The sequence below is a fragment of the Perissodus microlepis genome, chromosome 7 (genome assembly GCF_051167445.1).
Source record: "Perissodus microlepis isolate ML-2025 ecotype Zambia chromosome 7, ASM5116744v1, whole genome shotgun sequence".
Lineage (NCBI taxonomy): Eukaryota > Metazoa > Chordata > Actinopteri > Cichliformes > Cichlidae > Perissodus > Perissodus microlepis.
This window is the reverse complement of record NC_140467.1, coordinates 27,637,699-27,663,656: the sequence shown is the minus strand read 5'-3', so window position 1 is coordinate 27,663,656 and position 25,958 is coordinate 27,637,699. Positions and strand designations below refer to the sequence as shown.

General features: G+C 43.6%; 3 protein-coding genes across 3 annotated transcripts; 2 read left to right on the top strand and 1 right to left on the bottom strand.

Moving 5' to 3' along the window:
• Window positions 1-30: 30 nt before the first annotated feature.
• Window positions 31-1,419, bottom strand: mrps18c (mitochondrial ribosomal protein S18C). The gene is made up of 6 exons (XM_084934505.1): window positions 1,310-1,419; window positions 1,162-1,214; window positions 1,003-1,086; window positions 683-740; window positions 547-606; window positions 31-153 (listed from the first exon to the last, which is right to left on the bottom strand). Exons 1-6 carry the CDS (start codon window positions 1,368-1,370, stop codon window positions 77-79), a joined length of 393 nt encoding a protein of 130 aa, XP_084790631.1. The 5' UTR covers window positions 1,371-1,419; the 3' UTR covers window positions 31-76.
• Window positions 763-16,457, top strand: helq (helicase, POLQ like). The gene is made up of 19 exons (XM_084934501.1): window positions 763-862; window positions 2,395-2,595; window positions 2,839-3,400; window positions 3,507-3,685; window positions 5,410-5,610; window positions 5,685-5,757; window positions 5,849-5,946; window positions 6,374-6,472; window positions 6,634-6,779; window positions 6,863-7,102; window positions 7,260-7,401; window positions 9,113-9,217; window positions 9,682-9,883; window positions 10,364-10,521; window positions 10,610-10,708; window positions 13,728-13,901; window positions 14,010-14,123; window positions 15,426-15,560; window positions 15,761-16,457. Exons 2-19 carry the CDS (start codon window positions 2,419-2,421, stop codon window positions 15,842-15,844), a joined length of 2,988 nt encoding a protein of 995 aa, XP_084790627.1. The 5' UTR covers window positions 763-862; window positions 2,395-2,418; the 3' UTR covers window positions 15,845-16,457.
• A 644-nt stretch (window positions 16,458-17,101) lies between these two features.
• On the top strand, window positions 17,102-25,958 carry hpse (heparanase). The gene is made up of 12 exons (XM_084934500.1): window positions 17,102-17,356; window positions 18,295-18,425; window positions 18,663-18,791; window positions 18,863-19,036; window positions 19,427-19,598; window positions 20,075-20,122; window positions 21,003-21,096; window positions 21,179-21,285; window positions 21,615-21,729; window positions 22,169-22,293; window positions 23,131-23,277; window positions 25,018-25,958. Exons 1-12 carry the CDS (start codon window positions 17,130-17,132, stop codon window positions 25,175-25,177), a joined length of 1,629 nt encoding a protein of 542 aa, XP_084790626.1. The 5' UTR covers window positions 17,102-17,129; the 3' UTR covers window positions 25,178-25,958.

Sequence of the window (25,958 nt, the reverse complement as noted above, 5' to 3'; positions counted from 1 at the left end):
TTTGGCCCAAGAAATTCACCGACAGCAAACTGACAGCAGAGAAACTTTATTTACACAGACACACAGATGTTTCACACTAATCCAGATGTTTGATTCCACAGATGTTAGGGTCCTTCATGAACTGTGGATGTTTGTGCGTCACTGACATGAAACCTGCAAACAAAAGTTTATATTAACGGCTCACGTCTGTAGCTCAGCTCAGAGGGAAACGCTTCTTATATAATTATGTTAGAAATGTGGCGAAAATGGGAATGTTTGGATTATATTTGTTAAAAGGCAAAAATGTGAAAAAGAGGAAAAATGCTATAAAGCAGTTCATTAATTGGGTCATCAAATATTAATTTACTAAAAAGTCAATGTGAAAACAAAATATAGATTCAAGTTCTGGATGGAAAAAGACAGTAATTAGCCAAAAGTTTTGTGTCAAAATTCAATAATTTAGTCTAAAAACATCCGACAAAAATTGGGATTAAAGTTGAGATTATGACAGCAAACAAATCAAATGATGAAACAGAAGAATTGAAAGTTAAGATGCTGTGAACATACCCATGGACTGAGCCTTCTTTATCGCCTTCGACACTTCTTTCTGTTTCCTTCCGCATAAACCTGAAAAAACAGAAGGAGGTGTGACCCAACCTGAAGATGACTTAATCCAGATGACCTGTTTCTGGCGAAGACCCACCTGTGATGTGGCGGCCATAGATCCTGCCTGTGTGCGGCGAGATGAACTGAGAGAGCAGCTGCAGGGCGACAAACTCAGATTAATCCACGACTGAGACTCAGTCTGGCTTGGGATCAGGAGATCCTGTCACACACCTGGAGGAGCAGAGCTGCTGCTTCAGGTGTGCACCCAAGCGCAAAGGTCAGTCAGAGGTGAAGGCCTGATTTCTGATAAACTGATTATAATCTTCCCGGTCACAGATATTCTGACAATAATCTCACTCAGCGTGTTTCTCATTATTTAATCTGGGGTGAAGAGCTGTTTCTTCCCGTTTGACTCACCTGGATGTTTTTAAAGTCCACCGTGACGTCACAGAGGACGCAGCCCTTCTGGGGCTCTCTGTACGGGTTCTCCATGTTTACCAGCTGAAAAACAAACAAATCTTCATAACCACACTGAAATCAACGGCGAGCATCCATCAGCTTGCGCTCAGCACCCACCCCGCCCTCCGTCGGTCCGGCTTCATTTGCTGCGACCGCGAAGCTCCGCACACCTGCACGGAAGCAGCACGGCTAGAGTTAGCATTTGCACCAGAAGGATTGGAGTTACACTTTTATTTTTGTAATTAACGTGTTACGCACGACTCACCTGTGTTTCCATAACGACATAAGACAGGTTTCCACCTCTGCAACTGCCTCAGACACAACATGTTGACCTAACACGGGACAGGAACCGCTTCCGCTGCAACTGAGAAATACTTCCGACCACTTCCGCAAAGGCTGTTTGTGACTTGGATATATACTGTGACTGGACGATGTCACTAAATTTAAAATATAAACCTAAAAGAAGTATTCTGTCTGTTTTTAATATTTCACGGATTTCCACAATCTAAATGTTTAATATTAATGAGATATAACGCTTCGCTTTGAGTCTTTTACGGAAAGGTTTAATCGTTACTCATTTCAAAGATAAACCAAATCAAGTTAGAAATCACCCGGAACACATAAAGTCTTAGGAAAAGCAGCCCTAAGCCTCAGATTAGCTTTAGTTTGTGCCACTTGTCAGCTTGCTATTAATGTCTGTTAAAGCGGTGTTGCAGTTTGTCATTGAAACGTGACTGAAACCACGTACAGCTGTCCTAAAACTCCTAAACTATCCGAGCGGCAAACATCACATTTAATTACCGTTTCAAAACAGACTTAACCCGTTTTCAGTCGAAACTCAATTTTTCATCCAAGGCGTCTAATTATTAAGGTTTGATAAGACTTAATTTTTTAGCATTTAAAAGCTAATCGAGATGTTTAATTGCACGTTTTGACACTTTTTGAACGACTGTAACTCAGAGTTAGCGCCTCAGTAAACCGAAAGCGGAAGTGATGGTGGCATTTCTCTCTCACTCCAGGATTAATGATAGTTATTTTGAATGAAGGATTCGCTGAGCTGCTGTAGATGCGCGTTTAGTGAACGTTAATTATTACTGGTGGTGTTAAAAGTTATTCCACGGACACGACACACTTTTATTTATTTGAGCTTGTTTGTGATTAATTTGTAGTTTTTGTAACTGAATGCCGGCGCTTGCTAGCTAACTGCTCACTGAGCCTGTGTGGGCTCTTTGGTGTTTTTAGGTCTCATCATTTAACGTCAACTTGTTTAAGGTGGCGTTTAAATGGCTGCAGCAGCAGGTTAGTGAAGTATGCGAGAACTATAAGATGTTTATTGTGTTTCACATGTAGCCGCAGGGGTCTGCGCTCACAGGGATGAACTACGGAAGGCTGGAAGTCAAAATAAAACGAGTCTGTCAGAGGAAGAGGGCGAGAGACCACCTGAAAGCCCACCTGACACCTGCCAGGAAGAGGGGAGGGGCTGTCTGTTCCCCGCTATGCAACTCCAACAGGAGGATCAGCAGCATCATGGCTGAAAGCAGAGCTGTGGAGGTACATCTTGCACATTGACCAGCAGGGTTCGACTCTCCTCAAGTCTGATTGCATTGAAGTCTGTGAGAAAATGAGCCTCCTCCTCACCTAATCTCTGAGCTCAGTGAACACCTCCCCGATGTGTTTAATGACTCAGTTGGTCATAGAGTAATCAGCCTTTCACTGGCAGAAAGAAAAATGATGCCCTGATCGATTAATAACCTGTTTGAAGTCCACGCTGGTGGTATTCTTTTTTCTTGGCAGTACTGCAGCGACAGCGAGGATTTATTCGGCAACTATGACAGCATCTTAGGGGATTCGTCTGTCCTGGCAAAACTGGATGATGCCGAGCAAAATGAAAGGCTTCGAGGGGTGGAGCAACAACCAGAAGACGAGGATGTCCTCTCAGACTCCATCCTGGACGGCCTTGGAGATGAACCCTTCGAGGACCTACCGGCCAGCCAGCTGCAGTTTCAGGAGGAAGTTCAGGAGAAGGCGAAGAGAAGCCGACTCCAGGACAGAGACAAAACCTCAACGCCTTTCAGAGGACTAGCAAACGGAGAGGGTCCACCCAGGAGACCAGCCGGAGCGAGGAGGAGCGTTGCCGACCAGCTGAAGAGGACAATGCTTGGCAACGCAGCGGCTCCTTCTGCCGTTTCACGGACAGCGATGCTGAAGGAGGCGGTGGTTTCTGAGGAGATAAACATCGCCATGCAGGCCATGGAGACTGTCTCTGCTGACATGCCTGACCTTGGGCCATTCTTTGGGCTTCCAAGCAAAGTGAAGGAGCTGATGTTTAAACTGAGAGGAATCCAGAGTTTGTATGGTGAGAGTTTTGTATATCACAATAAAATTGAAATATTGTAGTTTCTGCACAGAATAAGTCAAGTGAAGACATTTACAACCGGTTTTGTTTTTTTGGGTTTTTTCAGACTGGCAGCAGACGTGTCTGAACTTGGACTGTGTTCAGCAGAGGAACAATCTGATCTACTCCCTTCCCACCAGTGGTGGGAAAACTCTAGTGGCAGAGATCCTTATCCTCAGAGAACTGCTGTGCAGGAGGAAGGACTGTCTGTTCATCTTGCCCTACATATCGCTGGTGCAGGAGAAGGTACAGAAACCACAGAACATCAAAACATATCAGAAAAGTATGTTTTGTCAACAGAATGCATAAATAAATTTTAAATAAATAAATAAATAAATTTTAATTTACGCTTAGAAGAAATACAAATAAAAATCAGAAATAGAGCACTGTGGGGTGATACGAACTGCCATGGTAGTGTGGATTATCGATTTCCTTATCAATTCTCATTGGTTCCTCTTTGAGAGTCACCACCATCTTTAAGCACCATGTCAAAGACATTACATTCATGCAAATTAATTACATGCAGTGTGGTCAAAAGTTTGTGCATGTTGGAGGTATTTTCTCTCTTTGTTGTGATCAGTGTTGGGGTCATTACTCAAAAAAGTAAAGTAAAAAAGCTATTACACTGAGCACTTTTCTTAAAAGTAATGCAGAACGTTACATTGCAGATATTTTTATCATAACTCTGGTTTTACGTGGCCTATCAACACAATTTAAAAACTGGTATAAAGTCCACACCTTTTCTGTCAATTGTTCCGTCTGTCCTGCTCACATCTCCAATGGTTGTACACGTTGTCATTAACGTGGCTTCACTCCACATCAGCCGCTTTGCTAGCTAAAACACCGGCGTCGGCACATAAGGACGCTGTCATAGCCTGTCAACGACGTTGATTAGCTGCATATATACGAATGTGAATCGCGTGATTGGCTGAACTATGGAATAAGGTGGCATTGTTCTAATCCCATACGGGAGCAGCCAGTCACTTACTGACTAACACTGCCAAACAGAATTGTTAACGTATTTACTTTAATTTCAATTCAGGTTAGATTTTTTTTTTGTGCGCAACGCAGATTTTTTCTGTGCAGAGACGTGCCAGCAGTGCGCAATTGCGCACGCGCGCAGCTTAGAGGGAACATTGCTTACGAGGGCATTATACTACTACTGAGCTTTAAACAAATATCCTCATATGTGGCTCTCATTTTTCTTAGAAACAAAAATCAGTAAAAAAAAAAAAAAAAAATCTGGTAATTCTTTGTTTTTACATTCATCAGGTCCCAATATGCCCAAATATTAAAGATAAATTAAAAATGCATGCCATGGAAGAGTTCGAGTCTTAGGAGGTTAAAGCAGTTGTCATGGTGATTCTATGCCACTTTAGAAACATGAACAGGTAGAAACGGGCCTGACTGCTTATCAGTTTGTTACCTGTTGAAGTTCAGCAATGGCTGTCTTCAACCCAAATGACGATTCATTTTATCGCGGTGCTGGTCTGGGGTCAGCATGCACTCAGCTTTAAAATCGCTCTGGGCTCTTGGCTAGCTTAGTGTTAGCATGCTGTCTGTGCAGGTGCTTGTGAAGAGCTGAAGTTGTGTTAACAGTGATGCCGTTTTTCTGTCCTGGAGCAGTCTCCACTTTACCATCACACTCTCATCCTTTTGTGCAATAAAAATAAAAGTCATGTCCATGTCCACACTGAAGACTGCACCACTATTTTCCTCTGGCACACAAACTGAAATCAGCTGATCGTAGTGAGAGTGCAAGAACTGATAAGCAGGATCCATAGGCAGGCAGATTAATGATTCCAAGGAATTGCACTACTACTCTCGATTTCCATCTCTAATCATATCATTATCATATTTATGTTCATAAGAAATAAAAGAGGATCAAAACTAGAGCCATGTGGGACACCTTTCAGAGACATTAACAGCCTTCGTTTTGAACTCTTAGGAAGTACTTTTCACTTTTCCAGGTGCGTGGTTTAGCAAGCTTTGGTCTGGAGCTGGACTTCATGGTGGAGGAGTACGCTGGCAGCAAGGGCAGGTTTCCTCCCGTGAAGAGAAGAAACAAGACGTCCCTTTACATCGCAACCATAGAGAAGGCTCACAGCCTCATCAACTCTCTGATAGAGAGCAGCAGGCTGGATAACCTTGGACTGGTGGTGGTTGATGAGGTACCTCCCACTTTGGATGAAAGGTGTTTTATACGGCTGGAGGACATTTAACTGAGATTTTGTTTCTTCTGCAGCTTCACATGCTGGGTGACGGCAGCAGAGGGGCCATTATAGAAATGACTCTGGCCAAAGTTCAATATGTGAGCAGTAAGTGTCTTCTTATAGTCTCCATAACTCAATCCAGCCTTAAGTTAAAAACAAACTTCTTGCTTTTGGGTTCTTTTTCTTTTTTTTCCAGAAACAACTCAGATAATAGGAATGAGCGCCACTCTGGGGAATATCAAAGACCTGCAGACGTTTCTGAGGGCTGAAAATTACACGAACAACTTCAGGCCTGTAAGTGATTGACTCAAAGCTGCACCCGAACCATATAAAACCCTCGAGTGAACACTGACCCTAACTTCCTGCTTTCACAAGGACTTGCTCGAGCATAACACACAGATTAGTCCACCGCTGAAAACAGTTCCTGACACTGAGCAGCTGTTTGAGGGGCTCACTGAGCGTTGTTAAAGTTGCTCATTAACTAAAATCAGGTCTGTGTGTCATGCAAATGCAACTCTCAGAATTAGTCACGACTTATCAGCTGCACATATGAAAATGGATGTGGATGAGCTGGTGATAGTCAGAGGAGAACTTGTGTTTCAAGATCATTGCATGGAACTGCTGGTTTCTATCAGCGGGGCTTCTTCCTGTCTTTTAAACTCACTTTGAGAGTTTGGGTAAATTGGCGCTCTGTGATTTATTTTATTTTTATTTTTTCCAGGTTCAGCTGAAGGAATTCGTCAAACTGCACGACACCATCTACGAGGTGGACCCAAAAGAAGAGAACTGCTTCAGGTTCTCACGTCCTCTCAACTTTAAAGTAAGTAAAAAACATAATTAACTCTAACAATGCAGGGGAGGATCACACCAACACGCCGTGGCCACATTAATAGGTACAGGAGACATTTTTCCTGCAGTAAATTAAAGTTTAATGTCCTCCTCTTTCGTTTCCGTGGTGCTTGGTCTTTCTCTTTCCTGCAGTACTCGAGCACGATGCAGAAGATCGACCCGGATCACATCATCGCTCTGGTGACCGAGGTCATCCCAGCGCACTCGTGTCTGCTCTTCTGTCCCACCAAGAAGAACTGCGAGAATGTGGCGGCGATGATCTGCAAATATCTGAAAGAGTGAGCAGCAGCCACTGGGTGACTCCTCCCACTCTGCCGCCCATGCCAATCACTGACTCAGAAACCTTTCTCGACTCTTTCAGGGACTTCTTGCGGCACCGCGAGGAGGAGAAGGGCGTCCTCCTCAGGGAGCTGCGGGACAGCGGGAATGGCTCGTTGTGCCCGGTGTTAAAGGTCACTGTGCCGTATGGCGTGGCGTACCACCACAGCGGGCTGACATCCGAGGAGAGGAAACTGGTGGAGGAGGCCTACTCCAGCGGGGTCCTCTGCCTCCTCACCTGCACCTCCACCCTAGCTGCAGGGATCAACCTACCTGCTCGCAGGTGAGCCGCTCATTAAACAGCTTTTTCCCCTTCCTGTCACAGCAGTCAGGAGCTCACCTGCGTGTTCATGTGTACATATCAAAGCTTATGCACATTTGCTGTTGCTGAAATGATCTGACCTCTGTTTGACCCCGGTTTGACCTCTGTTTGCACACAGAGTGATCTTGCGCTCGCCGTACATAGCCACGGACTTCCTGAAGAGGAGCCAGTACAAGCAGATGGTCGGACGAGCCGGCCGAGCGGGGATCGATTCGGTGGGCGAGAGCATCCTGATCCTGCAGGAGAAGGACAGGAACATGGTAACTAGAGCCATGAGGGACTCAAACTGATGTCTGATTAAAAACAGTGAGCCTAAAAACTGAAGCTTTCCAACAATATTATGTCAAAATACTTTTCTTAATCCTCAAATATCTGAAATACAGACCTGCAGGCATAAAATCTGTTTTAGGTTATTAAAAAAACAAAGAAACGTTAAATTAAAAGAGTTAAAAGGTTTAAAAGCTTTATTAAATCTTTGTGTGTGTTTATTTGAGGTCAGCAGCTGCACAGAAACCTCTGTAATGTGCAGGGTTGGACTGGGACAAGCCCGGGCATTTTGACTAGTGACCAGCCCACCATGGTATTATAGGAAAAGCCATAAAGCCTTTATAATAAACTTAAACCTACACCATCCTCCCTATTCTGGTATTCTAAACAGTACTTAGCAAAAATATAAAACAACCTAATTTATAATTACATATACCTAACTAATAGGGTTGCCAAAGGAAAAAAATAGGGAACCACTCCCCCACCCTCTGCCTCAAGATGCTTAACTGACAAAACCGATTTAAATTTAATGCACGTATCAAACAAATGCACATAAATCTATTATTTTTCTCCAGTAATTAAATAGATTCAACATCTTTCTTCAACAGAATTGCAGACTGCACAGATGGTACCTTAACAAAGGAAAGAATACTATAACTTACTAGGGCATATACTAGACTTAATATTTACTAAATACAATAATGGATTTCTATACATTTTACATCAGATGTAAAATTTGGTTGTAAGATTCAGATAATTATTTATTAAAAGCTAGACATTTTAAATAAGAATAAGAAAGAAAAGTATTTCTTTGTGCCCCCTTTTCCCTGTTAATACCCTACCTGCCCCCCTGGCAAAACTTTGCTAGACCCGCCCCTGCACAGTTACCAGCTGTCAGCTACGTAAAAAAGGATCCTGGTGTTATTTGTCTCTCAGAAACAGTTCATAACTTCCCTTCAACTCATTCATGTCACCTAAAAGGTAAACCTGTTTCTCCATCACCCGTTCAGCTCTGATGATTCAGTAAGGACATCTCCTGGTTTCATCTTCATGTTTCCCTCTCACCACATATCCAAACCGATATCATGACCAGCAGCTTTTACAGCTGTGGCTCCAGCAAACATCAGCTGATACTAGAAAGTAATATTAAATAAATTCTAACAACAGCTGATCAAGCTTAAACGTGCTGCTGCTGTTGTTTAGTGCTACATCCACAGGTTTCTGTTTCTGGCGCAGAGAGAAAAGCCGATCATTGATCAGTTTCATGATTGAATTAGCAACTTTCTAGCTGAAGTACGGCACAAATCGCGTACCTTTTCACCTCAACTTTAAAGTTCGACCTCCTCGGCTGTAATTGGTCCAGCCCAGAGTCGATCATGACCAACTGGCCAATCCACCACCATTCATTTATACCGTTAAAAAAATAAAAGAAATAAAACCCCATCGGCCCATAAATACGAAAAATCACAAGCAGCCCACCGGGCAAATACCTGGTATGCCCGATGGTCAGTCCAGCCCTGGTAATGTGTTAAAAACAATAAAATTAAGGTGGATATAATAACATAACAATAACTCTTTATGACTTCTCCACCATCTCCGACTCCTGCTAAAACAATCTGATCCGTTTCCTGTGAGTTATGACAAAATAAAAGCATTCAGTTAAACTAACAGATGTCAGATAATTCTGCTTTTGTGTGATTTCAGGCTAAAACACTGGTGTGTGCGCCGATGGAGAGCTGTTACAGCAACCTGATGCACGATGATGGAAAAGGCCTCCTGAGCCTCGTCCTGTCCCTCATTGGATTAAACGTAAATCCTTCTAATTCACTCCAAATCCGAGCAGATTAGCCAGCAGGCGCTAATCTCTTTTATCTCTGCATCATTATTTAATATCAAATGGTACCTCTGTGGGGTCTGGCTTTCTTTTCGCTTTTATTTTGAAAAACTAAACTGAATTAGTGGTTTATGAAGAAGCAGCTGATTTTTCTGTATCAGTGAATCTGTCGGTAATTCTGGTTCATTCTAGCTAATTCTAGGTAATTCTAGGTTTTTGTTTTGTTTGGTTTGTGTCACTGATGGCAACATTGTCTAACGAACACAAGCTTCGAAATATTCAGTTCAAGGAATATAATGGATCCAAATATTTCCATATATCCTTGTTTTTGTTGCTGAACTGGCCAATCAGGATGCCTGATCAATATGTTTTTAAAAATAATCAGATCACAGCCTGATTCAACTGGTGCTATTGTCCTTATGTCTCGTGGTTTCTGCAGATCACATCATCTGTGGAGCAGCTGCAGGACTTCCTGCAGGGAACGCTGCTGTTTGTGCAGTGGCAGCAGCTGTGTGTGGGGAGGAGCCTGCTGGAGGCAGTGCAGCAGTGCGTGGATGTCCTGAAGGAGAAAGAGCTCATCACAGTAGACTCGCACAGTCAGAGTCTGCGGGTCACCAAGCTGGGAAAGGCTACGTACAAAGGTACCCTCGGCATACCTGTAGGACTCCTTACTTCCTGTCACATGACTTAGGACATCATGTTTAATCATGATTCTGAAAATCAACAATGAACACAGAGTTGCAGAGTTTTGCTCCTGTTGGCTCTGCATGATGTTATAGCGAGGGAAATCCCTAATATGGTCATCTCAGACACACAAGACGCACCCACTTATGTTCATGAGGAGCAGCCAATAAGAAGACAGTTGATTTAAAGGAGGAGGAGTTAAAACAGATTCAAACATGGAGGGTCATTTTAGCCTGGGCCGGCCACCAAAGATCCTGAACAGGGTAAACTCGTGTCCCAGTCTGGTCCCACTGTTTTCAGATGTTTTGATTCATTGGGCTTAAATAAAGTTTCAAAGATCCTTTTGTAAGGTCAGAAAACTGCGATGGTGTAGTTTTGTGTGTCTGTAGCTGTTATGATTCGTGACGATGAATTAAAGCATTAATGGTGTTCTTCAGCCTCGGTGGATCTGACCTATGCTGAGGTCCTCTACAAAGACCTCTCCAAAGGCCTGGAGTCTCTGCTGCTCAACAGCTACCTGCACCTGGTCTACCTGGTGACCCCGTACGACCTGATTGATCAGTGCAAACCTGACTGGATGATCTTCTTCAGGCAGGTAAGCAGAGCCTGCCTCAGAGCCTCTTGGCCTCCTCCTCCTCACATCTCTCACAAGCTGCTCTCTGCTTCGTCTTCCTCATCTGCAGTTCACACTGTTGTCTGTGGCTGAGCAGAAGATGTCAGCTGCTGCTGGCGTGCCTGAGAGTTTCGTGGCAAGAAAAGCTGCAGGACAGACAGTAAAGAAGGTAAGAAAGTTCAGACCACAGATTTAATGCTCGAGATGTTCAGGTTTTATTTCATTGTTTTTGAGACGTGACCTGTGAAATGTACTCGAACCTGACTGTAAAGAGAGAATCACGAACACGCATCCATGAAATCAAAGATGAAGACCAAAAGCTGCGCAGGTGAATGCAGAGTGATGGAGGAAGCATCTGGATATGTGATGTGTGGCCACGGTTGTGAAGGTCTGTTAGGAGCTCAGATTAAAACACGCTGAACGCTTCCAGACAGATTAAAGCTTCAGTACAGGATAAAAACATCCAGCTTCACTGTGAAATCTCACAGAGTGCTGCTGTTTCTCCTAATCCAGTTAAAAAAAACGAAACAAAAAAAAAACTGGATGACTTTACCAAATCTGGATCAGCAATACTTTACCTGGGCGGCAGGCACCAAATTCACCAACATAAAACTATTAACTATTAACTATTTTAATTTTACTAGGAGCTATTTCATCAGCACTAATTCATTATTTTATCCACAACCTTTAAAATTCTTTCATACAAATGCTGCATGAAATAAACAACTGGGGTGGCTGTAGCTCAGGTGGCAGAGCAGGTCAGCCACTAATCAGAAGGTTGGTAGTTCGATCCCAAGCTGCCTCCTGGCTGCATGCCAAATATCCTTGGGCAAGATACTAACCCCATGTTTGCCTACTGGTGGTGGTCAGAGGGCCCGGTGGCGCCACTGTCCGGCAGCCTCGCCTCTGTGTGCCCCAGGGCAGCTGTGGCTACAATGTAGCTTGCCGTCACCAGTGTGTGAATGTGTGTGTGAATGGGTGGATGACTGGTTGTGTAAAGCGCTTTGGAGTCTTTAGGAACTAAGTAAAGCGCTATACAAATGCAGGCCATTTACCATAAACAACTGCACGACCACAAAAGCCAAAAGTAAGAGCTGCTGCTGTTAGCAAGCAAAGCAGGTTGGAAACAGGAAGCAACTTTGTGCACTGTCGTCATGCTTTTACTCCCCTGAAGTAAAAGCATGTAAAAATGCAAAACATGACCAGCAGAGCGCAGCAAACATCAAGAGCGTTGATTAAACTGTTCTCTACTGTTATGGTATTCTTCATTCATAACACACAGCTCAGTTTAATGTAGATCTCATAGCTTTAAATTTAATGAATAAAAACGCAAATCCTGAATATTTATACATGTATATTACATGTATGAAATACAGTGCTCCATAAATAATCATCACTGTATGAAAATATATTATTATGTTAATATAGTATTTAATACACAGTGTAATGCAGTTTGTAGCACCGTCTATCAGTTCTAGTTTTCTTGTTTGATTAACTCTGGAGTTTTTATTTCATGTTTCCAGCCTGAATCCAGCCCTCTGCTGGAATCACAGTAATCCTGATCCTGTTCCAATAAGCAACAAAAACTGGAGTTTTTGATCTGAATTTGTTTTTTGTTTTTTTTAAAAAAGCTGTATTGGCTCCTCTGATTTAATCTGATCATGTAATCCTGTTTTCCCTTTGAACTGCTGGATTTCAGGGTCTGATCTGATCTGACGGGCTTAATCCTGCCAGATTAGTTTTGAACTGCCGAGCTCTGGTGTGATGTGTAGGGGTGGGTTTAAAAAAATCAATTTTCCGATTCAAATCGATTTTAACTTGACTAAAGACGTAACCACAAAGCACTGACAAGCCGTCGGTGCTGAAAGCAGACATCTCACAGATTCTGAAGCTGGAGGTTTTGTCACTCTGACCAAAATTCACTGAACCAGCAGCAAAAGAAGATCCAAAGTACACTTCACATTGTCATGAATTCTCTCTTATTTTTGCTGTTTTGCTTCCACCACGATAAAATCACACTCCCCCCCCCCCACCCCCCCCTGTATTTCAAGAGCAGTTTACCATCAAAAATCTGTTTTCTGCATTATTTATTACGTTATTATTACATTATTATTGCTTATTACGCACCAGTCTACTGTCTACAGTCTACTGTCGTTTACAGCGCTGTCAGCCTCTGTTTTTTTTTTGTTTGTTTTTTCCAAAAATGATAACATCCAACAAGAAAGCCTCATTTCTGCTGTTCAATACCAAAGAAATGTAAAATTTTACAAATGATGCCAAATTGCAAAACACTTCTATGTCTCTAATTAAACCTCTATGACTTTGCTTTACATCACTTCAGTAGCGTCAGGTAATGTTCATATGTTGATTCATGGTTTTCTTCCGTTTTTGTTCTACTGCAGAATATTTTTAAGGCGGTTATCTGCTATAAAAAGACAGGCCGGGAAAATCTCCATCATGTTTTTCTGTGTTTTATCCTCAGTTACTTTGACACAAAGGCATCTCACAAGTGTCAGTACTGACAAATGATCAGAATTATAATATTTCTGACTGTCTGAGTCAAAATTGAATCGAATCGATTATAGAAATCGGTGATGATACCCAACCCTTGTGATGTGACGGACTCAGGCCGTTCCCTTACTCCAGCTCCACCCTCCAGAGGTGGATGTTTGCACCTTAAAAATAGGAAATGTTAATGTTGTTTGCATGGCACAAATCAAAAGGTTAAAGGTCGTGACTTTTTTCCACAAGCTCCTTTAAATGGTGAGGAAGTAAAAATGAGACGTGAAGCACGAGCAGGCAACTGTGAATAATAATGACACAGTAAAGACACGTCGGAGGGGGAAGTAGAAACAGAGTCACTTCCTGTTGAGGGTCACAGACGCGCCTTTCTCAAAGGAGGCGAGTGGCGACCTGACGCCATCGTTTCTGCTGCAGGTTGTTTTGACGTCAGTTTAATCGTTTCACTGAAACTTACTAACATCGAAAATCATGACTGGAGTTCAGCCTGGTCCGCCTGCTCCATGAACGCTGGATATGACAAGTGTGATCTTTGAATTTGACCTGACAAGTGGTGCAGGTGATGAAGGCAGATTATGGTGACGTCATAATCTTTTTGCTCTCTGAACTTTGTGATCGAGCCCCCCCACTCCCCCTCCCCGCTCAGCAGCGTGCTCTGTTTGTTTCAGGGCATGAACTTGGCGGCGGTGAGGAGGATGTACCTCGCTCTTGTTCTCTTCTCGCTGCTGAAGGAAACGGACGTCTGGAGCGTCTCTGAGCGTTTCCAGCTGAGCCGTGGCTTCGTGCAGACGCTGCTCGGCTCCGCCTCTGCCTTCTGCTCCTGTGTGCTGCACTTTGCTGAGGTACCACTGGAGTTTACCTGGAGGTCATACCAAAATGGGCAGGCTGAAGGTGAGCCAGCAGGTGTGTCTCAGGTGAGATGGTGATGCTCTGATGTTTCTGTGTCTCAGGAGCTCGAGGAGTTCTGGCCGTTCAGAGCGCTGCTCGCCGAGCTGACGCGGCGCCTCAGTTACTGCGTGAAGGCGGAGCTTATCCCTCTGATGGAGGTGGCTGGAGTCCTGGAGGTGAGACACCTTCTTCACCTGCTTTTTTCTTCTTCTTTTTCTCCTCCTGCATCCTTTTCTTACTGTGTGCTCGTGTGACATCATTGAAACACATTAAGAGTGATGAGTTTCCGCACCGTCACAGTTCGGGGTGATGACATCATCAGCCTGTTGTCAGCTTGGAGGGTTTACAAAAAGTTCTGTTATTTTGTGACATTTTCCCTGTCTCTGCTCAGCGCACGTCAACGCATCAGCGCTCGCATCCTCTGCTGTCACTCGATTCTACTTCCTGCCCAAGTGCACATTAGAGCTCCAGTACACTCCCATGTCTATGTAATAAACACGTGAGTTTGTGGACCACAGAAAGTGGACCATTTCAGCAGTTACTGATCACATGAACACCATCTTCATCCACCTCAGCTCAGGTTTTATTTTGTAAAAGGGTTATTACAGCTTTAAGTTCCTTCCTGTCAGCTTTCATTGATCCTGTTAGCATCCATTCTTTCTTCTTCTTCTCTTTTATTGATGTTTCTGAAAGCAGCCCTGGAGGTGTACCTGATGAAGGTAGTGAAGGTCAGGGAGAATGTTCAGGTTCTGTGTCTTCGCTCTGTCATGTTAACGTGTTAAATGTCCCATCATGGCTGTCAAGTTTTACTTTATCTCACTGTGACGTGAAAGCTCAGAAGGATTTAGGCCACAGCTTTCTTCTCTGAAGATCGCTGATGCATCCGGCTCCCTCACACTTCACTTTATTAAACTCCTTTTAGATCACTTTTTATATTTTGGTTTAAAAACGCTGCAGAGGGGAGCCAGATGTTTCTCATGTCGGCTTATTCCACTCAGCCTGATTAATCAGATTCACTCTGGAGACATTCAAACTAAAAGGTCACGTTTCAGGATTATTTGAACTTTATTTTGTAGACATATTTAAACTGGCTACAGGAAGTGCATCCTGTGCTGAGAGAGCGTAAGTGCTGCTGACACCTCCGTGAGCAGGAGGTGGTTCAGGGCGGTTGTTATTCGGCTCACGGCCCGTCCCACCTCTCCTCTGCCAGATGTTTCGCTTTTGTCCCAGTCACCGCTGACTCATCGGTGAACGTGCTGAGCTGCTGATGTTCGTGTCAGCAGGTTAAAGAGAAATGGGCGGCGCTCGCAACCCTGAGGTGTCCCATGCTCGACGTTTCTGAATCAAGGGAACAGTTTTATTCAACGTGAAAAGTTTTTTTTGCTTCAGGTGATTTTAAGAACCATCTGAGCCTCCATAGCTTCTCCATGTCCTCTGCCTCAGCTGAAGCTCTGACATCACCTCTTTTTTCCCTGCAGTCGAGAGCAAAGCAGCTGTACGCTGCTGGCTACAAGACGCTGACTCACCTGGCGAACGCCGACCCAGCTGCTCTCTGCACAGCCATCCAGAACCTGTACAGGAAACAGGCCAATCAGATCGTGGCCTCAGCCAAGGTGAGACTGTCCTCAGAGATCACGCCCACACGAGCTGATCACCGTACCTGAAATCAGCGCGAGTACTGATGGTGTTAAATGACTGATGTGATGCTCTGTGGAGTTGACAACACTCACAGTCGGTCTCCGTGTTTGATGACATTACAGTGTGAAGAAACACTAAAACAGGAAGTTTAACTGTGACAGTTTCTTTGTTTCAGATGCTCGTGAGTGAGAAAGCCGCAGCTCTGCAGGAGGAAGTGGATGAACTGCTGGCGCCGCCCTCTGACCTGCCACAGCTCTGACATCTTCTCAGGAGTTCTACCCTCTTTGAACACTTCTGATCTCACTGTGACATCATTTCTTATTAAAGTAACTGGGATGTCCTCGCCGTGTCTGTGTCAGAAGCTTCACTTCCTGTTCTCCTCACCTTCTTTCAGCCATTCATTGCGCTCTTATTTTGTCGTCTGTACTTCTGTTATCACACTGAGAACACAAAGGTCGTTTTTTCACGCGAGGAAACGTTAAAGGTCATTTTCTGCTCGTTAAAGGTTTCAGCTTCACCTGAGCAGTGTGAGTGTGTCAGGTGAGCTCAAGTGACTCTGTTTCAACCTCAGGTGCCATCAGCAGGAAGCTGTCAGCTGTTTTTGCCATGACATCATCATGTCTTCACCTCCGCTGCACACAGAATATGTCAGTCTGATGGAGGGCGACCTGTACCTGATGGTTCACTGCTTTGAGAAAACGACTCATTACTGCGACTTTTCTCATTTTAGTAAATTTTAAACATTAAATATTTAAACTTTATTTTCTGTCTGTGTTTTTTGGGCATTTATTTATTCTGGAAACTGAAAATAATTTGTCTGCTACATCAGACAGCTGACCTACCAAAATAAAAGCATGTGTGTCATCAAATAATGTGTAATCTGTTTTTATTTGCAGTGGATTCATTTGATTTTTAATTTCAGTTTGTTTGGTTAAGTTGAACTGTTTCCATTTTTGATGATATATTTTTGACATTTTTCTCTTATTTGGAAGATTTTGGTGTTCTTTAGATGTGTTCATATTTTTTGACATTTTAATCTACATTTTAGGTCATCTGATTTTTTTTGTCTTTAAATATAAAAATATTTAAAAAGGTTTTTGGGTTGTTTTTTTTTTTTTTTAAAAAATCATGAATTCTGAGGACAAATTTGAGTCTTTTGATTATTAATTTAATTTAGTCTTGGTTTGTGGGCTGTGGTCTCATGTGTTTGTGGGACATTTTATTAATATTTAATTTAATTTTTGACTTTTTGTCATAGTTTCGTTTTTTTAAGCATTAAATATTTATGTGTATTTTTATTGAGTTTTGTGTTCGTGGGACAGTTCATGCGTGTTTCTGTCACGGTAACATGTTCGCAGGTTTCTTCGTTTCTGGCTCGTTATTAGATGAATATTAATTTCAGGTCATTGATCACTGATTGATTGATGGAGTGTCGTCTCTCGTGATTCCTGCTGAAATGTTGGACCTGCATATAAGTTCGTGGTTTGAGGTCCCGGTCGTTCTGTGTGCGCGCACGAGGACGCGAAACAGGAAGTGTGACAGATATGAGGCTCGCGCTGCTGCTGTGCGCGCTCTGCTGCACCGGGACTCTGGTATCCGGAACCGGAGGATCCCGGCTCCCTGATGGACCCCTCGGGGAGCCGGACCAGGACGTCGGTCTGGGTTTGGGCGTGGACGTGTCGGCCCCTCTGCGACGCGTGGATCCGCGCTTTCTGTCCGTGACCATCGACGCGAGTCTGGCTTCACAGGAGAGCTTCGTGTGGCTACTGAGGTGAGCTCTGACTCTAATCCACCGACGATTGTCGGAAACACCGGGTTAAAACAGACTGGAGGTCACAAAATCAAAAACTCTAAGCAACAAAACTTTCAAACTTTTGTTTCACTTTCAAATCTGATCCTGAGTCAGTTCACCTGAAACCTGTTAGCTCCGCCTCCCGCAGTCTCAGACCAGGTAAGCATCACCTGCAGTTCAAGTTTGGACTTCAAAAAAAAAAAATCTGAACCTGATTTAAAAGGTTTAAAGGATTGAGAAGTAAGGTGATCCTGAGTCAATCCAGGTTTCACTTCTGTTTCCAGAGTCCGCATGGGAATTCCCAGAGTTCCTGTTTCAGCAGGAGCACACCCGAGAACCACAAACACTCTTAGATCTGAGAATAACCCGAGTAACCCGCTGACCCTCATAACCTGATCATCTGAAATAAAACTGCTGTAAATTTGAACTTTGAATCTCGACAGCCAAACTTAGATTCATGTTTCTCAGTGAATCCGACACGTTTGTCCTCCGGGAATAAACTAGAGCTCCAAAATCCCTTCTGTTTCAGTAACATGATGGATGTGAGATAATCAGCACAGATCTCTGCGTGTGGAAACCAGAGGTCAGAGGTCACGAGTAAAATCATTTCCAAAGTCTCAAAACCGGGAAAGGAAATCAAGTTAAAGTCACATGTTTGTAGTCAAAACGGTTGACCAACTTAAAAACTATGACATCAGAGTTATTCTTCGTAATCCTTCAGGAGTTGTGACAACAAAATAATTTCAAAACTTAGATTTCAGATCAAAGATCAAAGTGAGACAGAGCTGGGGTCGTTTAAAACCAGCAGGTTTCGGTGCTTTGACCCACGAATATTTCCGAGCATTCTTTAATGTGAACTGCATGCTGCTGTCAGTGCAGCAGTGCATCATGGGAGTGACTCTGAGGTTTCTCTGCAGCTCTTGGAGGATGAGGACGCTTGCAGCAGCTCTGAGTCCGGCCTTCCTGCGATTTGGGGGGACGCGGCAGGACTTCATGGTGTTTGAGCCTCACAGGAGGCAACAGTGGGAGGAGCCTCAGGACGCTGCAGGTAAACACGATCACCTTGTGACCTCTCTGACATCACACTGATCTGGAACATGTTGATTTCTTTGTTTTATTTACAGGAAATGATTTTTTTAATGTGTCATGTGATTCTTTTGTTTTTAGTCTAAGTTCAGGTTGGAGACTTTTTCTTCTTATTCAGTTTTTAAGTGTTGAAGCTTTTAAATAGTTGAAATGTGAGTCTCTGACTTCCTGACCTCTCTGTGACCGTTGAAACTCCCAGGTGAGTCATGTGACCAGACTTTCCTACCCCCGTGGATGGAGGAGCGTCTGAAGTGCGACTGGGCGAAGCAGAAGCTGGTCCTGATGAAGGAGGACCTGCTGAGTACATACAGGAGCTTCTTCTTCACAGGTGAGTCCTGATGTCTGTCAGGCGTTGCCATGGAGATGCCACCCGTCCTCTGACTGTCATCTCCCTCTCAGAGCTCACTGTGGACCAGCTGCATGCCTTCGCCAACTGCTCTGGCTTCCAGCTCATCTTCGGCCTGAATGCTCTGCTGAGGACGGCTGACAACAGCTGGAACAACAGCAACGCTGCCCTGCTGCTGCAGTATTGCCAGTCCAGACATTATGGGATGTCCTGGGAGCTCGGAAACGGTACGACTCCTTCTCTGATCAGCTGATAATCAATAATCACAGAGCCTCAATCAGCGTTTTTTCTTGAGTCTGTGACCTGCTTATTTAGGCCTGCAGACTTTATTCTGCCTTTTATTTTGAAATGCAGCTCAGAGTGATGTGTGTTTCCTACCACCTGATCAAACCCGTAAATCAGAGCATCAGTAACAGGCTGACACTGTTAGTGTAAAATCTTCTCAGGCTCCTTCTTCTTCTTTCTTCTGCTTTCAGTGATAATATCTGGCATAACGCTGTAACGCTGCGGTTTCTTATCCAATGTTTCAGTTTCACTTCCTCGCCTTCATGTGACGCTCAGACAGGAAGTCACCTTTCTTCTTTACATGATCTCTAATCAAAGTGATCTCTAATCAGAGCCAAACAGCTTCGAGAAGAAGGCCGGGATCCGGGTGGATGGGCATCAGCTCGGGCTGGACTTCATTCGTCTCAGGAAGATGATGTCAGAGTCCAAACTGTACCAAGATGCTGGGCTGTACGGGCCGGACGTTGGCCAGCCGAGAAACCACCACGCAGACTTACTGGACGGGTGAGAGGTCAAAGGTCACCGTACAGAGACAGCTCATGAAAAGTTTCTGCTGTCAACACAAAAGAACATAAAATGTTTGGGGAAAAAAATTACATTTTTTTTCAATGAATTTTTTTCCTCACATGAAATTTTGCATTACGAACTTTTGAAAACAAGACACATAATAAAAAATGAACTTTTTTACTTTATTTCTCTCTGTCTTCAGGAATTTTATTCACTCTGCTCCTCGTCTGTCATGAGCTGACAGATTCTGAAGTTTTCAGCTTTTTGATCTGATTTGATGTTTTAACGTCTCTCAGATACCAACGATGCAGACAAACCTAAAACTTTTTATTAAAGGGAAGCAGCTGATTTTTGTGCTCTAACTGAGTTACAGAGTCACATGTGAGCTTCAGTCTGCAGGAATAAGACAGAAAACAACTTAATTACTGAGCTGACGCTGCCGATTTATCCATGAATTCTTGTGACTGTTGCAGATTCCTGCAGACCGGAGCCGAGGCCATCGACGCCTGTACCTGGCACCAGTGAGTTCACCCTCACTTTATTTACTCTGAAATGTAATTTCTGAGTTAAGTCTACTCTCACAACATAATGCATGCAGTCACAAGCGACGTGCATAAAAACTTTGCATTTTAACTGTATATGTGAAAAATGTCACATTTACAGTCATTTACAGCCTGAAAGCTTCTCCGTCCATCGGAGGTAATTAAAAGTTTATGCACTCCTACTGACAGTGAGATACTTTCCCCATGCTTTTATTGTGAAACTGCAAATGTACATATCAGTCAGAGACTGTTCAGAACAAATTATTTAGCATTTGTAACACAAATCTTGTTGCAAGGAAACAGAATGTCAAAGTTATTAAAACTTAACAAAATTCTAATATTTTTAGTCCAACCGACATTCAGTGGATATAAAGTGTCTGTATGCTCCCATAAAGACAACAAGACCAACATTAATCTGTCTCCAAATGTTTGTTTGAAGTCTCCTAATTTTGAATTTATTAAACCATAAATTCAGAAAATAGTTTTGGACTTATTAAGTTGAAAGTTGGTCATAAAGCATCAATACTTTCTTCAGAAAGTCCAAAATTCTGAATCATAATCAGACAAGAAGAGATTTAAGTCAAGATAAGATTATTATTCATCATCCACACTGACAGTTAGTTTGGGTGATAAATTAGGCTTAACAATGATCACATCATCCACAAACAGCTGAGCACTGGTTGAGACCAGCAGTGGTCCTAAACTCGAGCCCTGAGGCACACCTGATTTAATTTTAAAGGATATCAGTGACACCTCGGCCTGAAACACTGTTCTTTTATTCCCAAGCCTTCATGCTGGTTTACTGCTGTGAATGCTTCATTCATAACTCATAAAATAAACTTGTTCTGCTGTTTGTCAGTTATTACGTGAACGGCAGAGACACGTCTGTGAAGGACTTCCTGGATCCTGAAATCCTGGACTCACTGGCCTTAAAGACCAATGAAGTCATGAAGGTAATGCTGTGCTGTGTGCCAGCAGTTCTGTGCTGGGTGTGTTCGGAGTTTCACCGGGTTTGTTTCTTCTCATCCGGCTCAGAAAGTGAAGCTGGCGTCTCCGGGAAAGTCGGTTTGGCTCGGAGAGACAAGCTCGGCGTACGGAGGAGGAGCTGCAGGACTGTCGGACACGTTCGTCGCAGGATTCATGTGAGTCCCTCATGTCTGCCCTGCTTTAGTCTTCTCTCTGAACATCATGAACGTCGTGTTGTATTCAGCCAGACCTTCAGTCAGACCTGAAACATAAAGCCATCATGAAGGCATTCAGGCATGAGCTCGGAGACCATTTCCTCGTAGTCTTCTAGACCTCTGGACCTCGTTGGTGTTTTTCAGACTGATTTCTTTCTTTCAGTAAACGATTTTTATTCTGCTGAATGTGTTTTTCTGTGGATGAACATTTCTGCTCTCAGCATCTCTGAAACACTCTCAAATATCTCTGAGTCGCTGCTGAGATGTCTCCATGCTGGGAATCTGTGCAGGTGGCTGGATAAATTAGGCCTGGGAGCAGCACTCGGCCTGGATATCGTGATGAGGCAGGTGCTCATCGGCTCTGGGAGTTACCACCTGGTGGACGACAACCTGGATCCTCTTCCTGTAAGACAGAGTCAGGGTGATTCTCTTAAGTATTCCAGCTACGCTTTCATGTTTTTTACATGTGCAAAATCATTTTAAGAGTTCCTCCTTCCTACACTCAGATTGGATGTTATTGCTTAACCTCTTAAGCCCCAAGCCTAACTGATCTCCTGCCTTTTGCCCCCGTATCAGGGGGCGTTGGGGCTTAAGAGGTTAATTTTGTCCACTTTGGGACATCAAATTAATTAAAAACCTAAACGGACATGTTTAGCACAGACTCAGTGAGTTCATTAACTGATCATTTGTCAGAAAATGTATGTTAATCTGATCAAATCAGGACCTTCACACTCATACTGAGCGTTAACGTGGCTGAAATAAGCTGCTGTTAGTTTTTGTGCTCGATGCATTTCCAGATCTTCACAGTTTGTCGTTGTCCAGTAAAGGTCGTGTCCTCTTTCAGGATTATTGGCTGTCTGTTCTCTACAAGAGGCTGGTTGGACTGGAGGTTTTAAAGATTCAAGTGCTTTCTGAGTTTGGCCGAAGTAAACGAGTGAGGATGTATCTGCACTGCACCAACAGGAAGAGGTACGCTTCACATCCTGCCCTCATACAAACACCGAGACCTCCCACCACCAGTAACCCTGCCACATCAGGTGGATGGGATTTTCTTCCGGCCCGTCCAGCTGTTTATACAGCTGTCTAAACAGCTGTCTCTGCAGTGGTCTGAAATAGCTAGAAATAGCTAGCTCAAGGTAATGATGTAGTAAGGTATTAGCAGTTAGAAGTAACAGATAAATGGTTAACAGCTGCTACAGCTCCCTTCAAGCAATGTCCTGTACAACAAAATAGTTTCTACATGGAGCTACTCAGAAAAAGGATTTCTGATTTCATATATTTATTTAAATTTATACTGTGAACATCAACACCTCTGAAACTGGACTCACTACAAGCCAGAGGAAAGAAAAACTCAGATTTGAAAGTGAACTGTCCTTTTAATGAATCAGCTGAGCTTTGGATCTTTAAGGTTTATTTTTCCTATAAACCAGCAAAAACGTCTGGAAACAGAAACAGGAAAAAAAAGTTCTTAAATCTTATTTTAAATCTTAAAATAAGAAAAGATTGAAATTCTTAAAGCGTTATTCAAAACTCATCTCAAACCTGAATTATTTGTCTTTTACTTCAGCTCAGGAACAAACGTCTTCAAACATTAAGTTTTTATAGGAGGAAAAAAGCTTTTTATTTCTTGCTGTGTACACTGACACCAGTAGTAATTTCCTAGAGATTTCCTTGATAACAAAACATAATTTCTGCGCATGTTTTGCTTCGTGTGAGTAGAAACGAAGCTCATGCTTCGTTCTGTGTTGTTTGAGGTGAAGTGGAAGTCAAGCTGAGTAATAATGCTGCTGTTTTGCGTGTCTGCAGCTACAGACGTGGAGCGGTCACGCTGATGTCAATGAACCTTGGGAAGACGCCAGCGAGGATCTCGGTGCCCGCCGTCTTCTCCAACAGCACAGTGGAGGCTTTTGTCCTGGAGTCTGAGCAGCCCGGGGAGGAGGGACTCTACTCCAGGTGCCTGAACGTACTCAATGAAGCCATTTTCCTCCTAGTTAGAAATCTGCTTCGACCCCAAAGAAGACAGTTGTTTTTCACTAAATATTCCCGGCTCTGCGGAAGTACAGTGAACCTTAGATAATAAGCCCCGCCCCCATTTTTAGTGAAATACACACGGTGAAGAAGCAACAGGTCAAAATCTGTAAATGAACACCTGATTCTACCTGAACATCAGGATTGGCCCATTGCAGATGTTTTATGTGCTGATGATACACCGCTCTGTGTGTCAGACGGCCCAAACTCTGCAAGCCTAAGAAGACACGTTCAGGTCATTATAGTCAACCTGTTCTGCCTCTCCTCACTTCCTGTCCTGTCTCTGCTCTTCCTGTGGTGGAGATAAAGTTCCGAATAATAAGCTCCGTGTGTGTAGTGATACCCGCAGGCCGAACACTCATTATTACAGTATTTTCTACTCTTTGATCTGAATGATGTCATCTCAGGGACTGAAGCCCCGTCGACTACTGTGTGAGAGGGAGAGCCAAACAGAAGAAAAGTGGCGTAAAGCCAGCCTTGTTTCAGACAAGGGCTGAGCTCTGAATCATGCAGAGCTGCTGTGCTGGAGTCAGAAAATAAAAGCATGGAGCTGATGTCTTTTCTCTTTTTAAATTTACATTTTCTGTTTTTGTTCTTATGAATCTGAGTCTCTGAAACATCTGGATCTCCTGAACTCAGTGACGGTGAAACGGTCTAAGCTTAAAAATGAAGAAGAATCCAGCAAATGTTTTGATGCTGAGGAAGCATCAGCGGATCATCTCGCCTCAGCATCCAGTGAAACCTGCAGTTTTTACCATCTGCAGGGACGCCGTCTGTGTTTCAGCTGTGATGGCTGGTTGGTGTAGAAACCTGAAGACCAGCTCACATTTCTCTACAGAAGTGAGCCTCAACACTTCCTGAAAGCTACTTTTTAAATCCTTTAAGATTTTATTTTACTCATGAAAGCAAAAAGAGGGGCGACAGTGAATCAGACGCTGGCTTCGGTCTTGTGACGTTCAGATTCAGGTGTTTATCGAGTCCTATGAGAGCTGCTGAGGTTGACCTTTTGACACTTTTGATCTGTGGCTTTGCTCTGGTTCAGCGTGCCGGACAGAAAGCTGTTATCATGGTGATTTAATGCTACCTGAGAGCGAATCAGCTGATGCAGACAGCAGCAGGTCGAGGACCGATGCCGTTGATGTGTAACTCTCTCTCAGGCTTTTATCTCAGCTGTGCTGACGGAGGATGAACAATGGCCTCATAGTTTGGGCTCAGCGGCGTGCTTCAAAAGAGTTCAAAGGTCACCGCCGTGAGTCAAAACTGGTCAGCATGAATCGACAGTCTGACTCCCGTCCACCGCTCCACAGCACCTCAGCTGCTGGAGGCTTTCTGAGAACAACTACATAAAAATCAAAAGCTTTACCTGATTTAAGCGACCAATCTCAAACTAGCCCCATCCTAAATCCTCCTCTTATGGTGTCATGATCTGACTCATAAGCTGTGGTGGAAAATGATACAGGCATAAACCCGAAGAAGGGTAACTCTGCTGATGACACCCCGCACCGCTGCGGTCCGACCACAAGGGGGCGCACACAACCCTAACACCCGAGGATCATAAACAGGATGAGTTATGCAGAAATGGGCAAAGATTAATATCTCAGTAATCTTTGTGTTTGACTCGTTGTGTGGCGGTTAGCTTGATGAGCTCATTTCCTGTTTCTGCAGGTCAGTGAAGCTGAACGGCGAGGTGTTGATGATGGTGGACGATAAAACGCTGCCTGAACTCAAAGGAAAACTTCTCCTGCCGGCTCGCCACCTGCAGCTTCCTGCCTACTCGCTTGCCTTCTTCGTCCTCCCAGACGCCCAAGCTCCGGCGTGCAGCTGATGACATCACACGGAGAGGTGCAGTTTCCTCAAACCGTGGACGCCTCAGTGTCTGATTTTTAGACAATACTGCCACTTTCTGATAATGAGTTTATTGATTCTCACTCATGACCAAACATCTCCATCTATGTCTCCACCCACTCGTCAGTCACAGACGCCACGCCCCTAATAATGTGAACTTTAAGGTCAATGAGGATGATGGATATGGAACAATATGGAATAAGATACTTAAATGTTTTTTATAACAATTTTCAGAAACCAAAAATATTTTTGATACGACCGTGTTTCAGGGTGTCATCAGTGAGGACGTCTAATGATCTAATTAATCAAAAAGCACAATGCTGACGCCGCTTCTTCGCCATCATCGTCGTCAGCAGGCTGGAGCACGTCCTCCTGATGCTGCAGCTTCACGTTATCATGACAGCAAATGTGTCAGAGTTTAAGCAGCGGAGACAGTGCTGTCACCATCAGGTCAGACTGGGAACTGCAGCGTCCTCCATCATCTTTATCCAGTCTGTTCATAAAAACTTCAGTAAAACTAGAAAAAGGTTTTGAAACTTTAACCAGATGTATACATCTTTATAACAGATATTTTACACTGAAAATATAAATGTGTAATATATATATATATAAACTTTAGTGTGAACTCTGCTAATTAAATATTTATTTCATGAAATCTTTCTGTTCTCTGCTGATTTTAAATTGGACTCTAATAAAACTAATGAACCAGTGCCCGACGCTCTCAGTGTGAGTGTGAAGCTCAGGACGCCTGAGAGGCCCTG

What these genes read in the sequence shown, in the direction of transcription:
- mrps18c (XM_084934505.1), bottom strand. Translation starts at nt 1,370, where the DNA reads ATGTTGTGTCTGAGGCAGTTGCAGAGGTGGAAACCTGTCTTATGTCGT. An exon ending in CCGGACCGACGGAGGGCGGG is followed by an intron (nt 1,087 to 1,161) that starts GTGGGTGCTGAG and finishes TTTGTTTTTCAG; the next exon opens with CTGGTAAACATGGAGAACCC. An exon ending in TGGACTTTAAAAACATCCAG is followed by an intron (nt 741 to 1,002) that starts GTGAGTCAAACG and finishes GTCGCCCTGCAG; the next exon opens with CTGCTCTCTCAGTTCATCTC.
- helq (XM_084934501.1), top strand. Translation starts at nt 2,419, where the DNA reads ATGAACTACGGAAGGCTGGAAGTCAAAATAAAACGAGTCTGTCAGAGG. An exon ending in ATCAACCTACCTGCTCGCAG is followed by an intron (nt 7,103 to 7,259) that starts GTGAGCCGCTCA and finishes GTTTGCACACAG; the next exon opens with AGTGATCTTGCGCTCGCCGT. An exon ending in CAGGACAGACAGTAAAGAAG is followed by an intron (nt 10,709 to 13,727) that starts GTAAGAAAGTTC and finishes TGTTTGTTTCAG; the next exon opens with GGCATGAACTTGGCGGCGGT.
- hpse (XM_084934500.1), top strand. Translation starts at nt 17,130, where the DNA reads ATGAGGCTCGCGCTGCTGCTGTGCGCGCTCTGCTGCACCGGGACTCTG. An exon ending in CACGCAGACTTACTGGACGG is followed by an intron (nt 19,599 to 20,074) that starts GTGAGAGGTCAA and finishes TGACTGTTGCAG; the next exon opens with ATTCCTGCAGACCGGAGCCG. An exon ending in GACGCCTGTACCTGGCACCA is followed by an intron (nt 20,123 to 21,002) that starts GTGAGTTCACCC and finishes GCTGTTTGTCAG; the next exon opens with TTATTACGTGAACGGCAGAG.